This window comes from Cervus elaphus, chromosome 16 (genome assembly GCF_910594005.1).
Source record: "Cervus elaphus chromosome 16, mCerEla1.1, whole genome shotgun sequence".
In the NCBI taxonomy this organism is placed as follows: domain Eukaryota; kingdom Metazoa; phylum Chordata; class Mammalia; order Artiodactyla; family Cervidae; genus Cervus; species Cervus elaphus.
The window spans coordinates 12,320,419-12,335,168 of record NC_057830.1 but is presented as its reverse complement, the minus strand read 5'-3'; the positions used below and the strand labels follow the sequence as shown (position 1 = coordinate 12,335,168).

The 14,750-nt window shown below is 41.2% G+C and overlaps 1 protein-coding gene across 1 annotated transcript in view; it reads right to left on the bottom strand.

The window, feature by feature from the left end:
• The window catches only part of SVEP1 (sushi, von Willebrand factor type A, EGF and pentraxin domain containing 1), a 186,641-nt gene that overhangs the window by 44,103 nt on the left and 127,788 nt on the right, over window positions 1-14,750 (bottom strand). The window contains exons 28-36 of the mRNA XM_043870637.1: window positions 12,936-13,060; window positions 11,637-11,760; window positions 10,672-10,842; window positions 8,164-8,337; window positions 7,618-7,737; window positions 5,562-5,738; window positions 5,056-5,140; window positions 3,803-3,994; window positions 2,616-2,783 (exon numbers count right to left, since the gene is read on the bottom strand). Coding sequence (XP_043726572.1) covers window positions 2,616-2,783; window positions 3,803-3,994; window positions 5,056-5,140; window positions 5,562-5,738; window positions 7,618-7,737; window positions 8,164-8,337; window positions 10,672-10,842; window positions 11,637-11,760; window positions 12,936-13,060 — 1,336 coding nt within the window. The remainder of the gene's footprint in view (window positions 1-2,615; window positions 2,784-3,802; window positions 3,995-5,055; window positions 5,141-5,561; window positions 5,739-7,617; window positions 7,738-8,163; window positions 8,338-10,671; window positions 10,843-11,636; window positions 11,761-12,935; window positions 13,061-14,750) is intronic.

Here is a 14,750-nt window from a genome sequence, read left to right as displayed (position 1 = left end):
AGGATACAAATCCTCAGATGTAAGAAGTACAGTGAGCCCTGAGCAAGATGAATGACAATCAACACAGCTTTAGTCATAACACAGAGAACCACCAAAGCAACAAAGACAAAAAAAAAAAAAATCAAAGGGAAAACACATTGTGTATAAAGGAACAATTCAACCATTCTTTCAACCTCAGCACTACCGACATTTTGGACCAGACAAATCTATTTTGTGGGGGTCTGTCTTATGCATTGCAGTATGTTTTAGTAGCATCCCCAGAGTATATCCGCTCACTGCTAATAGCATCTTTCCCTCAACTGGGACATCAAAAACATCTCCATATCTTGTCTAATGCTCCTGAAGAGCAATACTGTACCTGATTAAGGACCACTAAATTAGACTGATGGAATCTTCAACAGAAACACTAGAAGTCATGGAACAATGGAATAACATCTTCAAAAATGTTGCATTGCAGGGAGATTCTTTACCACTGAGCCACCAGGGATGCCCAACAACGATACAGAAAAACTGATAAAGCCACAGCACTTCTTGCGTATATAAAGCACTTTAATAAAAACGGCTTCATGCCCTTTAACAACTTATCATTTAGGTGGGCAGACTTGGTTTCCATCTTTCCAATGAGAAGAAAGCTCCCACAGAGTGTCTATTTGCTTAGAGCTGAAGGAGTCTGTATGACAATATGGCCCCAACACCTTGTTTTAACTATAAAATGGGAATAATATTTCTTCGGCCAAAACCCCCTCTTTGTGGAAGGGAACACCTGAGATAATTCACAGCAAAGTCCTCTGAAGAATGCAAAACCGTCTACAGAGGCTGGGATTTTATCATCATTTTCAATGTTATTTTTAGTTCGTTTTTTAATAAATCTTTTTTTCATAATATACGGATTTAACATTAGGCGGGTACAGAACTCTTCTTATGATACAAATGAATGATTTATACAAGAAAAAAGAAAATATAGAAATTTTTATAAGAGATGAACTTTAAAACTATATGCGAAGACAAAGTTCTAGCAGGAGATATAGTAAAATATTACCAGTGTTTATCTTTGGGCAATTTAAAAAATATATTTTTATTTTCTAGTTTTACATAGTGGCAATAGATTAGTTTTGTAATCAGAAAAAAACCCAGAAGTAGTCAATATCTAGTTATTACTTGAAACATTTATATTTGAAAAGATTTCACAAACATTTAAATAACTAATCTTATATAGTACTATGCAGTTCATTAGGAAGCAGTTTTTAAATGAGTCAATCCACAGGGGAGAGATGAGGCCATCAAAAGTTAACTTCTACAAATTAACACAACATTGTAAATCAACTATACTTTAATAAAATAAGTTTTGAAAAGCTAATTCCTACACTGACATTTTAATATTCAAGATTTCTTTTTTTCACTTGTTAAGTGTTAAGACCACTTAACAAGCGTTAAGTGATGTTAAGATCTGGGATTTCTGTCAACTATTTGAGTATTTGACGCTCAAGAGCTTTTTGCAAGAAAATGTTGTCGCCACCTTCTGGCGGCCGGTATTAGTGGGATGGTCTTTTTTTTCTTTTATTTTTTTTTGAATATTTATTTATTTATTTGGCTGCTCGGGGTCTTAGTTGTGGCATGTGGGATCTTTAGTTGTGGCGTGTGAACTCTTGTGGGATGGTCTTTTTAACTAAGTGAAATGAACTTCAACAATCATGTTCTAGAAACTGTGTCCTCTCTTCTGACGTCATAATAATGGCAGAGTTTGCTGAGATATTGTCTTCTGGCTAGTCCATGCCTTATATAGTTTTAATCCTCACAATGGCCATAAGGAGTACGACCCTTTAATGAACTTGTAGAAAAAACACAAAGAGGTTATACCACTTTCCCCAGGCTACACAGTAAGCAAACGACCGAACTGAGACGCACACCAGAAAACGGCAACCCCTCTGCTGTTCCTCGTTACAACTGTGTGAAAAGCAACTGTAAATCTGGAGTGTGAACGCTATCAACTGTCACTGCTAAAACATTTACTGAGGAAGCACGGGAAAAAATGAGCAATTAAATGCCAGATGATCTGGGATTTAATCACCCTTCAATTCTTTACTCCTTGCCTGAGACCTTAGGCAGATCACTGTCCCAGAGGGAACCTTTCCTTTCTCTGTGTCCTACATGGTTTCTGTGGGGATAAAATGAGACAAGGAGTAGGAAGGCACTTTGTAAACTGCTTCCTATTTGCTTACATCTCTAAATGAAATGAGACCAGTAAAAATCTGAACTCTATTATCTTTTTTTTTTTTCATGCAGACGTGGCATCTTTGTGCTGTGACCTAAAGTCTTACCTTTGGTTTTGCAGGGGACAAGACACAAATGTGCTTTTTGCATCTGTAACTAAAATATCAAAATGCTTTCCACTGTACCGCCCAATGTCCATTATTCAAGGCCCAATTGGATAAATTACTTTAATTCCGGGAAAACACTATTTTTACAGGAGAATATCCTCCCTTTCTTACAAGAAAAGAACATCAAGCTCTCTCTGGCTTTGGCTGCCAGGAAATTTAATTTAGTGTTCAATGGAGTCCACCTGCAGTTGGGACCACCCTCTCCCAATAATCCTTTCCTTCCTCGGGTTTACTCACCCTTCTCTGCAAGCGTAAGTGACAGTGTTCCCGAAGGTGAAGTTACTCCCGGTGGTGACAGCGTCTTTGATGGCCGGCGGCTCGCCACAGGAGACCAGACGGCAGGTAGGTGGCGCTCTATCCCAGCTGCCCGAGGCCGAGCACTCGATGACCGAAGGGCCCTGCAAACTACAGGAAAGGGAGGTGCCGCTTCTTTCACTGGCTGCTGACTTACTGCTCTAGAGGTAAACTAGGAAGGACTTAGAGAACAGGGGCCACTTGGGAATTTTAACACATGAGCTTTCTTTCTATTTTACTGTTTTATATAAAAACAAAGGAGATCTGAGTTTGGCTGTAGATTCATTTAAAACTATGAGTAGGCTAAAACAACATAGCAAGAACTGGGGTATAAAATACAATGGTTTAATGTGCTCAATGGTGATCTTGTCAGGTGCTCCAAATCCTGTGATTAGCAGATTACTTGGATGAGAAGCAGTATTAGGCTGGTTAGGGTCCAGAGATAAGGGAGACAGACACCCAGGAAGTCAGAGTAATTCAAATCAAAGGGCACCATCCTTGCCATGAGCCTGGGCATCTGAACAGTGTTGCTCATCACTCTGACCTCTGGGCTGCCTTTGAATTTAAAAACCTAGGAGCTCTACGGCATGGTTTACCCAGCCTCACTTGCTAACCAGGTTTTGATTGTACAACTCACTCCATTTTCCGTTCAGTTGATCTGTTAGCCAAGTTTTTGATCACAGCCTGACTCTTTCACTTCTTTTTGAACACACACACACACACACACAACATTGATCAATTAATCAATTAATACCTCTTAACAGTATTAAAGACCCAGGCCCTTATCTTGACATGATTTTTTAACAAAATTCTACGCAATGTTTTGTTTACCAAAAAAAAATCATCAAAGCATTTTATTAGGTGTTACGTTATGCTTCATAAACATTTTTTGCTTTCATGTTTAGTGTCTAAATGTTTATACTATTGAACTGGAGCTCTCAAAGTTAGATGGAATATTTCCCTGAGCATTTACTATAGGCTGAGCCTTAAGAAGCAAACATGTTTAAGAATATCTTTTACACTTAGAAACTCGTATTTAGAGCCAGCCAATCACATGGAAGTGAAACCCACTGAGTAAATAATGAATAACAGGGTACTATAGGAAGCTGGGCTGCTGTGTAGGACTGTACCTGTATCCATTCTCACATGAATACGATGCAGTAGAAAGATAGGTAAGCCCACTCAAAATATAGGTCCCATGATTTATGTCTTCGGGGCTAGAACACTTGACCAGTTCACACACAGGAGGAGAATGACTCCAAGAACCACTAGCAAGACACGATGATTCTTTCTCACCCTCCAGAGTATATCCTTTATTACACCTAAAGCAGATAAAAGAAAATGACAGAATGGAATTCACTTTGCATAATTTCATCTGTACCAAAACCTCCAAAAGACTAAAAATTTATACATATTACTAGAATATGTCCTACTGAAATAATGCTTTGAAAAATTTTTTTTCAACATTGAATACTATGCATCTTGCCCACAGGGACCCTGCTGGGTAATAAAGAGAAGGATGGATTTAAGCATTTGGCTTGCCTCCAGTTTGTGTCATGGGTGAGCATCTGCCAACAGAAAGTTCACTCTTTAAAATTTAATTGAAGTACAGTTGATTTATAATGTCGTGCCAATTCTGCTGCGCAGCACAGTGATTCAGTTATATGCATGTACACATTCAGTTATGCATATATATATTCATATATACATGTGGCTCAGATGGTAAAGAGTCTGCCTGCAGTGTGGGAGACCCGCGTTCAATCCCTGGGTCGGGAAGATCCCCTGGAGAAGGAAATGGCACCCCAATCCAGTATCCTTGCCCAGAAAATCCCATGGACAGAGGAGCCTGGCAGGCTACAGTCTATGGGGTCGCAAAGAGTCAGACACAACTGAAGCGACTTCACTTTCACTTTTCACTTTCATACATTCTTTTCCATTATAGTTTATCATAGGATATTGAATATAGTTCCCTATGCTATACACGAAGAGCTTGTTTATCCATTCTATGTATAGTAGTTTGCATCTGGCTAATCCCAAATTCTCAATCCTTCCTTCTTCTCCTCCCCTCCCCCTTGAATAACTACACACCTGTTCTCCATGTCTGTGAGTCTATTCCTGGTAAACCGAAAATTCCTGGTTTGATAATGGTCCTATCTAAAATAAGGCCTTAAGATGCTTGAAGGCCCTACAAGCTAATGAATATTTTTGGTTATAAACTGGAGCTTTGGAGCCAAGCCCAAATATAGAATTCAATTAATTCCATATTAATCTGAAAACATCCTCTGGGATTACTCTTTGTCTTTTTTTTTTTTCCATGAGTATTCTTTCACTGCCAGCATGTTATCAACAACATCTACATGCAGTGTTAATCTTAGACACTCACCTATATATTACTTTATTGCCATAGGTAAATGCAGATCCATCAACGCCACCATGTTCTGGGCTAGCTGGTGCAGCACAGGAAACAGCTTAAAGAAGGAAAACCAACAGGCATTGCTTTTCATAGCCAGTATGCATAAAAATCTCTTTAAGGGCAGCTCCAAGATTCTGGTCATGTTTAAATGTGAGCCTAGGGACTTCCCTGGTGGTCTGGTGGTTCAGATTCTGCCTTCCAACGCAGGGGGTGTGGGTTTGATCCCTGGTCAGGGAGCTATGATGTACATGCCTTGTGGCCAAAAAACCAGAACATGAACAATAGAAAGAAAACTCGAACAAATTCAGTAAAGACTTTAAAAATGGTCCACATCAAAAATAAATCTTAAAAAAATACATTCAGTCCAATATTGGGCTTTAAATATAAAAAATATTGGGACCACACTTGGCATTTCTCCACCCTGACTTTCTAGCACTGTTGTACACCACACACACGGGGGAACTTACTCAACATACCTTCACAATATGGTATCAGATGACTCCATTCTCCAGACTCCAAACATGTGATCCTCGCCGCCCCCACCAGCTGGTATCCTTCTTCACATGAAAATGTGACCTCGGCACCCACGGTATAAGTCTCCCCGGAAGAGTGGCCATTTTCTGGATTTCCGGGAGTCTTACATTTTATAGGTTCTTGAAAGAGAGAAAACAGTTTTTGTGGGTCAACAGGGTCTTTCACATAACCACATGAGGTCTCATAGCAAAAGAATTCCACTGCAGTTAAGGTACCAATTAAATCTTAAAGGAGGGGAGGAAAAACTTCTGAAGGGAAAGGCATGAATTCCAAGGACAGACCAGATCATTTAATAGGCATTTGAAAAACAGTATTTTGAAACAGCAATGAATAAGAAAAAGAAACAAAACGTCTCTGTCCCCAAAGGAAGCTGTTTAGGGAGGAATTGGTGGTGGTGCCAGGGCATGGCTCAGAAGGGCTTCAGCCCCTGCTCCTCCCAACCTCATCTGTTGTTGGTCAGACGCTCAGTCATGTCCTGCTCTTTGCGATCCCATGGACTGCAGCACGCCAGGCTTCCCTGTCCTTCACCATTCCCTGGGACTTGCTCAAACTCATGTCGAGTCAGTGATGCCATCCAACCATCTTGTCCTCTGCTGTCCCCTTCTCCTCCTGCCTTCAATTTTTCCCAGCATCAGCGTCTTTTCCAATGAAAAGACCACTTTTTAAGTGCAACTGACTTTCTCTCTCAAGATGATACAGAGGCAGCCGCAAAGCACACTGGGGGGAAGTTCCCCGCCTCCCCTTTCAAACAGCCCCCAGATCATCAGGCTGCTGTGTGCAAATCCAGGGTCAGTCACCCCTTCTAGGAAGGGGGATTATAGAAAGGGAGATTTAGGGCTAGAGTTGAACAATGGGACCAAATGAACACTGAAATTCTCAAAAAAGGGAGATACACTGATTCAGTCTTTCTGAAGATCTCTTGGACTTTACATGGAACCCTCGCAAAAAGTAAATGCAATTATAAGACTGATTTTGAGAATTCCTCATTAAGTTCTAATTTTTCTAGTAGCTGCTTTCTCACAATTAGTATAGAAAGACATTGATGGGTTGAGTATTATCGACCTTACCACAAAATACAGGTAAAGCAAGTGGTAAGGCAAGATGTCTATTTTTTCCCAATGATTCTGTGTGGCTGAGGCAGAGGAAAAATTCTGAAAGAGAAGAGGTGATGAAGTAACCTCTTTGCTCTGCCTGAAGGCAGCAGAGGCCACCGCTTATATTTATAGATTCACTCTATTATTCTTCTATTATGGAGACATTTCTTCAACAGTCATGTGACAAAGTCGGCTCTCAGTTTTGTTTTTCAGAAATTGGGATCTATGGCCATACCACCCTGACCGTGCCAGATCTCATCTGGTCTCAGAAGCTGAGCAGGATCAGGCCTGGTTAGTACTTGGATGCGAGAATTGGTGAAGTTAGGAAAAGCACAGTGCTAGTTTAAAGCACCTCCAACTGTTGCTTGTGTATCTTTAAACACTTCTTACTGAAGTATAAGTTGATTTACAATGTTGTGTTAGCTTCAGATGTACAGCAAAATGATTCACTTATACATATATAAATATATCTATTCTTTTTCAGATTCTTTTCCATTACACATAATTATATGATATTGAATATAGCTCCCTGTGTTATACACTAGGTCCTTTGATTATCTATTTTACATATAGCATTTATAGTGTGTATATGCTAATCCCAAACTCCTAATTTACCCCTCCCTCCACGTTCCCCTTTGATAACCATAAGTGTGTTTTGTATGTCTGTGAGTCTGCTGATGTTTTCTAAATAAGGTAACGTGTGTCATTTTTTTTAGATTTCACATGTAAGGGATATCATGTATTTGTCTTTCTCTGTTTAAGTATCTTTTTAAAGATGATTTTTCTTCTCCATATCCCCTTTGAAGTTGAAAATACTGTCTTATTTTTATATGACATACATTTAAACTATATACTTGAATTAAAAAATTGAAAGAGACTTCTCAGTTACACATAGCCTAGTTACCTGCACAGTTTTTACCATCTCCTGTGTAGGGTGGGATACATGAGCAGACGTAGGATCCATTTGTATTCAGGCAGGAGGCGTGCTCACTACAGTCTGACCCAACTGCACATTCATCAACGTCTAAAATAGAGATCGTTTACAGGCCATAAGGCTGATGGATTTGTCTTATGGAGCAAACATTTGTTTTTACTTTTAAATCATTATGTATCACTTAATGCATCACATTATATATATTTTTCATGAAGTTTAGATTTAGTAGTCATAATCACATTGCAGATCTACAACAAAAGCTATTTCCACAGTTTATAGGTGGATAAGTAGAAGAAAGAAAGAAAGAAAAAGATATTCTTATGTTGGGCCTGGTAAAAATTTAAAACATGTTTGGCATGTCCATGGACAGCTGCTTTGTCACTATGGCTTGCCCAGAGCTGACTAGGACAAGATGAAATTAACAAAGGCACGCCGCAAGAGCCTCAGGAATTTGGGATAATTATCTCCCACAGAGTCAGAATAAAGGCACGCAGTAATTGCCAAGATCCATCTCACCAAGACACGATGGTGAAATGCCATTCCAGCTCCCATTATCCGTACAGAACATCCTTGAATCGCCCAACAAATAGTAGCCATTGTTGCACTGGTAGGTCACTGTGCTGCCAGCATGGAAGTCCTCGGCTGAATAGAAGCCGTTCTCCAAAGGGGGTGGCACCCCACAGCTAATGCCTGGAATGTGACAGTTATGTTAGGAGCAAAATACTCAACGGACATCTAATTTATATTAAACCTGTAGTTGAGTTAAACATGAACTCTTCAATGCACACAAACATTACACTGAGAATACTATAGGAGTGGTGGCAGGCTGCAGCCACTCTTGTGCCCAGAGCATCAAGCCCAGTGTCCGGCTCACAATGGGCATGCAATTCATTCATTTAAAAGATAATTATGAATACCACTTCTGGGCATACACACTGAGGAAACCAGATCTGAAAGAGACACATGCACCCCAATGTTCATCGCAGCACTGTTTATAATAGCCAGGACATGGAAGCAACCTAGATGCCCATCAGCAGATGAATGGATAAGGAAGCTGTGGTACATATACACCATGGAATTTTACTCAGCCGTCAAAAGGAATTCATTTGAACCAGTCCTAATGAGATGGATGAAACTGGAGCCCATTATACAGAGTGAAGTAAGCCAGAAAGATAAAGAACATTACAGCATACTAACACATATATATGGAATTTAGAAAGATGGTTAACGATAACCCTATATGCAAAACAGAAAAAGAGACACAGAAATACAGAACAGACTTTTGAACTCTGTGGGAGAAGGTGAGGGTGGGATGTTTCAAAAGAACAGCATGTATACTATCTATGGTGAAACAGATCACCAGCCCAGGTGGGATGCATGAGACAAGTGCTCCGGCCTGGTGCACTGGGAAGACCCAGAGGAATCGGGTGGAGAGGGAGGTGGGAGGGGGGATCGGGATGGGGAATAAGTGTAAATCTATGGCTGATTCACATCAATGTATGACAAAACCCACTGAAATGTTGTGAAGTAATTAGCCTCCAACTAATAAAAAAATTAAAAAAAAAAAAAAAAAAGATAATTATGGAGGGACTTCCCTGGTCATCCAATAGCTAAGACGTCACGGTCCCAAAGCAGGGGGCCTGGGTTCCATCCCTGGTCAAGGAACTAGATCCCACATGCTGCAAGTAAAGATCTAAAGTGTCACAACTAAGACCCAACACAGTCAAATAAATAAATACTAAAAAAAAAAAAAAATTATGGCGACCCCGCTACCTGCTAGACGTTGTCTGGGTGCTTAGGTTGAACCAAGCAGACAAAATCCCTGCCTTACAAACTGTAGTGTCTAGTCAGAGATGAGATACATGAAACAGATAAATAAGCACCAGGTGGAAAGAGATGTTATGGAGGAACTTCCCCAATCACCCTGTCTACAATAGCAGTCCTGCTCCCACCCAACCCTCTCACTTTATATCTCCCTGTCCTGCTTTTCCCCTGGTGGCTCAGTCACTAAAGAACCTGCCTCCAATGCAGGAGACACAGGTTTGATCCCTGGGTTGGGAAGATCCCCTGGAGAAGGAAATGGCAACCCATTCCAGTACTCTTGCCTGGGAAACCCCATGGACAGAGGAGCCTGGAGGGCTACAGCCCACGGGTCCCAAGAGTTGGACATAACTGAGCGACTAAACCACCACCACCACCACCCTGCTTTAGTTTTCTTCAAAGCCTTTATTCTGGCCTTTGCTGTTCTTACTTACTATAAATAAATAATGTTACCTGTTACTTCTTGCCTTTCCTACCCACAATGTAAACTCCACAAGAAGAGAGACTTCCCCCAACTGCCGTATCTCCAGAACTTAGTTCGGTGTCTAGCACACACTGCTGCTGCTAAGTCGCTTCAGTCGTGTCCGATTCTGTGCGACCCCACAGACGGCAGCCCACCAGGCTCCCCCGTCCCTGGGATTCTCCAGGCAAGAACACTGCAGTGGGTTGCCATTTCCTTCTCCAATGCAGGAAAGTGAAAAGTGAAAGTGAAGTCACTCAGTCATGTCTGACTCTTCGCGACCCCATGGACTGTAGCCTACCAGGCTCCTCCGTCCATGGGATTTTCCGGGCAAGAGTACTGGAGTGGGGTGCCATTGCCTTCTCCACTAGCACATACTGGGTACTTTCAAAATTGTTAAATGAATGAATGAATGGGTGCATCCAACTTAAAGAGATATAGTCCTGTTTTCCCACCCAGCAACGGCCCATCTCCCTCTGGGCTCCAGGCTTCACACCTGTCTTTCCCTCCATTCATTTCCTTGGGCCACTTGGGTGCCTTCACAGGTGTGGGCTCTCTGTATCCTCATCTCCCACCTCCCTCATGGTGCCCAGCACACTTCATTACACAAAGAAAGTAATGAGTATCTGCTATATTGGCTGTTAAGAAGTACTCCACTTTTATCTAGCATTCCTCAAAAGGTGTTCTTAGGGTTCCAGTAATTTTCAAGAGCTACTGAAATGCCTTCAACAAAGACTGCTCACGTTCACAGTGAGGCAGTGGTTGTGTCCACTGTCCTTGATTCAGGCAATACTGCACAGAGTTTCCGATCATCTGGAAGCCTGGATCACAGTACAGACTGATTTTGGAGCCTGGCTTTACGTCTCTTGATGCAGTTCGCAGATGAGGTACCGATCCTTCTAAAGATGGGCAATCTGAGGGCAAAGAACACTGGTTCAGAACTTGTCAGAAACACACAGGCAACATCACCAGGTTAAGGGTTTCAAATCATATATTGTACCAGCATTTGAGAGCCACTCTATTGATACTAAAACAAGATAACATGTAACCAGATCTCTGGCATGCAAAATTTCTAGAAAAAAACTACTGGATTCAACAAACAACTTTTCCTCTTTCAGCAGAAGTCTGCTGAATATTTTTAAGGAAAATGGTATTTTTGAATTACAAATAGTATTTCAGAATTAATAAAATGTCCTTATGAGTTAACAAAAGCCATGAATTCTAGGATATCTTCAGAACTTCTTTAAATATTATATATTGAATTTTAGAAGGGAGCTGGGACCAGAGGGCAGAGTTTGACCACTCAGTATGTATATTATTATATCTATTTCTCTTCCCTCTCTGCTACCTGCACGTGGATGACGGCTAGGAATTACAGAGCCAAGAGAGTACCCCACCTCAAACTGGGGGACAGGACTTCGATAGGTATTTAAGAAAAATTAACCATATCGCTCTGCTCATCCTATTTTCCTTATTTTACCTTTGTTCAAGTTTCCTGCACAATTATTTTGTGCAGTATTTTGTGCAGTATTGTGTATTTACGTATTAAAAAATAACAGACCCTTTAGATAAGGTAGGCTAAACATGAATTATAAGGTAAACTGACAAGCACACACTATTTGACCAGTAGAGAATCAAATGTCTCCTTTTGCTAGAAAATCCCGGAGTAATCAAGAGACAGCAGAGTCTAAAGAAGAAGGAAGCTAACCCGAACAGAATACGCTCTTCGGATTGATCTTCACTCTCCCCACAATTCCCGACAGGAAATCAGGCCAGGCTAGCACGTTTCCTTTACTGAGTTCCTCTGGGCATGAGGTGGCCAGCGATTTCACCTGAAAATTTACAAATCCATCTTTTAGACAAACCTCACTTGCTTCTGGAAGACAGAGTTATTATATCTTAATCTGGTCCTGCTGAGAACATTCACATACTTGTGAGGGGCAGGGGGCGGGAAGCAGAGTTTTGGATGTAGGGTGTGATTTCAGGGGCAAAGGGAAGTTCTCTTCCTTTTCTCTCTCTCCCCTCCCCTCCACCATTCCCTTTACCAAATATTTCATAGTCACTGGAAATTCTGAAATTCTACATATAGAATTTCTTGTCTAAAACTCTGCAGTTTGTCAAGGTGTTGTAGGGGCGCTTCCTCTCTGGCCTCCTATGTCTGACCTGGAGGTGAGAAAGCTGAGGTTCAGGCAAGTTCTGCCACAATAATAGTAAGAGTAAACATCTATCAAGCACCTTTGCTGTTGTTTAGTCACTAAGTTGTATCCAACTCTTTGCAACCCCATGGACTGCAGCCTGCCAGGCTCCTCCATCCATGGGATTTCCCAGGCAAGAATACTGGAGTGGGTTGCCATTTCCTTCTCTTGGGGATCTTTCAGACTCAGGGATCAAACCCACGTCTTCTGCATTGGCAGGTGGGTTCTTTACCACTGAGCTACCGGGGAAGCCTGTCAAGCCCTTACTATGTGCCAAACGATACCTCAATGTTATATGCAGGACTTGGTTCCATTCTGCCAAAACTCCACTATGCAATTCTATTTGTTTATCTTTAATAGATTTGAAAACTGAAGCATAGAGAGATGGGGTAACATGTTCAAAATAAGCAGAGTGAGTTCATGGTGAAACTGGAACTTGAACCCAGGCCATTGGACTGTAGGCTGGCTTTAACCACTAGTCCATCTGTTACTCTGTATGTGTGATCTTGTGCCAGCCCTAAATTTCTGCTTCTTGAGTCAGAGGGATTGGAAATATTCTTCTCTATGATTCTTTCTAGTTCTGAAATCACAAGATTTATGAAAGTCATGTCCAATAAAATTATAAAACATCACCAAGACACTGTAAATAACCTCTGCCTAGCTTAGTCTACTACCGTAGCATCAAATGATACTGCCGGTAACTTCTGAAAGCTCAGCGGTGGCATAGATACGGTAGCATTAGGCTGTGCACATTTGTACTAGGTTTGTACCTTTGCATGTCATTACTGTCATACACTGAAAATGGAATTGACCTGCAGTGGAGACAGGACATAGTCCCAGAGGTTGAGCTGGCTTATGGAGCCCACAAAAGACTCAGCTGGGTTGAATCCCTCTCCTTTTGTGTCCTGTTCTTGCCCAAGAACCAATGAACCACCACCTAAAGAGAAAAGGAAAGAAAAAAGGAAGAAGAGTGGCTTGGCTGTTATTTCTAAAATGCTAACTTAATGAAGGCACAGCCTATGCAAATGTATCAGGGGAAATTATTGAGAAGTTAAATTATCTACATTCACTGCATGATTTATCAGTAAGATGAGTTCGACATTTTATACAGCAACTGAAAAATCAGTCAAAGACGATTTGGAACACAAGATTGGATTTATAAATATTTAACTATAAAACTACATATATACTTATATATGCACATAATATTTTATGTCAACAAAGTAGCTAAGTCCTTTTTTGCCTCTTTTGCTCTAGGAAATTACCCTCTGTGACAGATTACCAGTAGCTGCTCTTCATTATCTTATTCTTTAGCCTATAATGCTTAAAGTTCTATTACCAATTCCAAGGAACATTCCTTCCAGTGGCCACCTAATGACCCAATCCAAAGGAAACTCTTCAATATTCACCTCTGGTGACCTCTCTGTATCACTTGTTTCTTGGAAGCATTTCATTCTACTAACCTGCCCTTCCTGGCACTCTAGAAGGTCTGTACCCCTCGAGAGCCACCCTTCCCCTTTTTCCACTCTGCTTTGTGGCCGCAAGGTTGACACCCATGGACTATACCTCCTGGTTTCTTCAGTCCTCTGGCCTCTGTTTGTCTGGCCAATGGAGAGACCAGCCCGAGGTAAGAAAGTGGGATGAGAGACAAGTTTAACTTCTTGGATAACTTCCGCCCAGGCAACAGATGGAAGGGGCTGCTTTCCTCTCTCTTGCATCACTGGTTTGTAGGCATGATGGTTTGAAGGCAAACCATCACTACAGGTTTGCCTACATTCTGGTGACAACTCCCACTCTGTCACTTCATGTGCATCTCTTGTGACTTTCCATCGCTACTAGTCATGGGGTATTTTACTACATTTTGGTTCTCTTAACCTTGCCCAGGACAGCATGCTAAGTCATTTCAATTGTGTCTGACTCTTTGTGACACTATGGACCACTGCCTGCCAGGCTCCTCTGTCCACGGGATTCTCCAGGCAAGAATACTGGAGTGGGTTGCCGTTTCCTACTCCAATGGATCTTCCCAACCTAGGGATTGAACCCGCACCTCTTACATCTACCTGCATTGGCAGGTGGGTTCTTTACCACTACCTGGGAAGCCCACATCTTTGAAAACAGTCCTTTCATGAAATTCTTCAGTTATCCTTCTTGTGTGTGTCACTTGCTTCCTGCCAGGAGCCCTCCTGATTGCAGCTGGTTTCCATGATAGCATCCTCCCCTGGTTCTCCTTGAACCTTTCTGCTCATCCTCACTCTCCCTTCTCCACCTGCCTCTTAGATTCTGATGAACCCAGGATTCTACCCTTGGCTTCCTCTCTTCTTCTTTCAGTTATTCTCCCATGCCTGCCACTCCATGTCTGTAGAACCCTCATTTGTGATTTCCCAATCTATATCTTTTTCTTATAAAATTAACAATTAAAAATGAATACATACACATGGAAGAACATTTTTAAAAATTAAATATAAGGAATTCTTCCTACTCAGGAAAAATCATTTAACAGTTCTGTGTATTTCTTTCTAGATTATATGTTTTTAAAATTATTTTTTTTAGTATGTGTGTATGAGAGAGATTTTAAAACACATAGCATAGGTCCTACTACATATGATGTTGGAAGCTTGCTTTTCTTG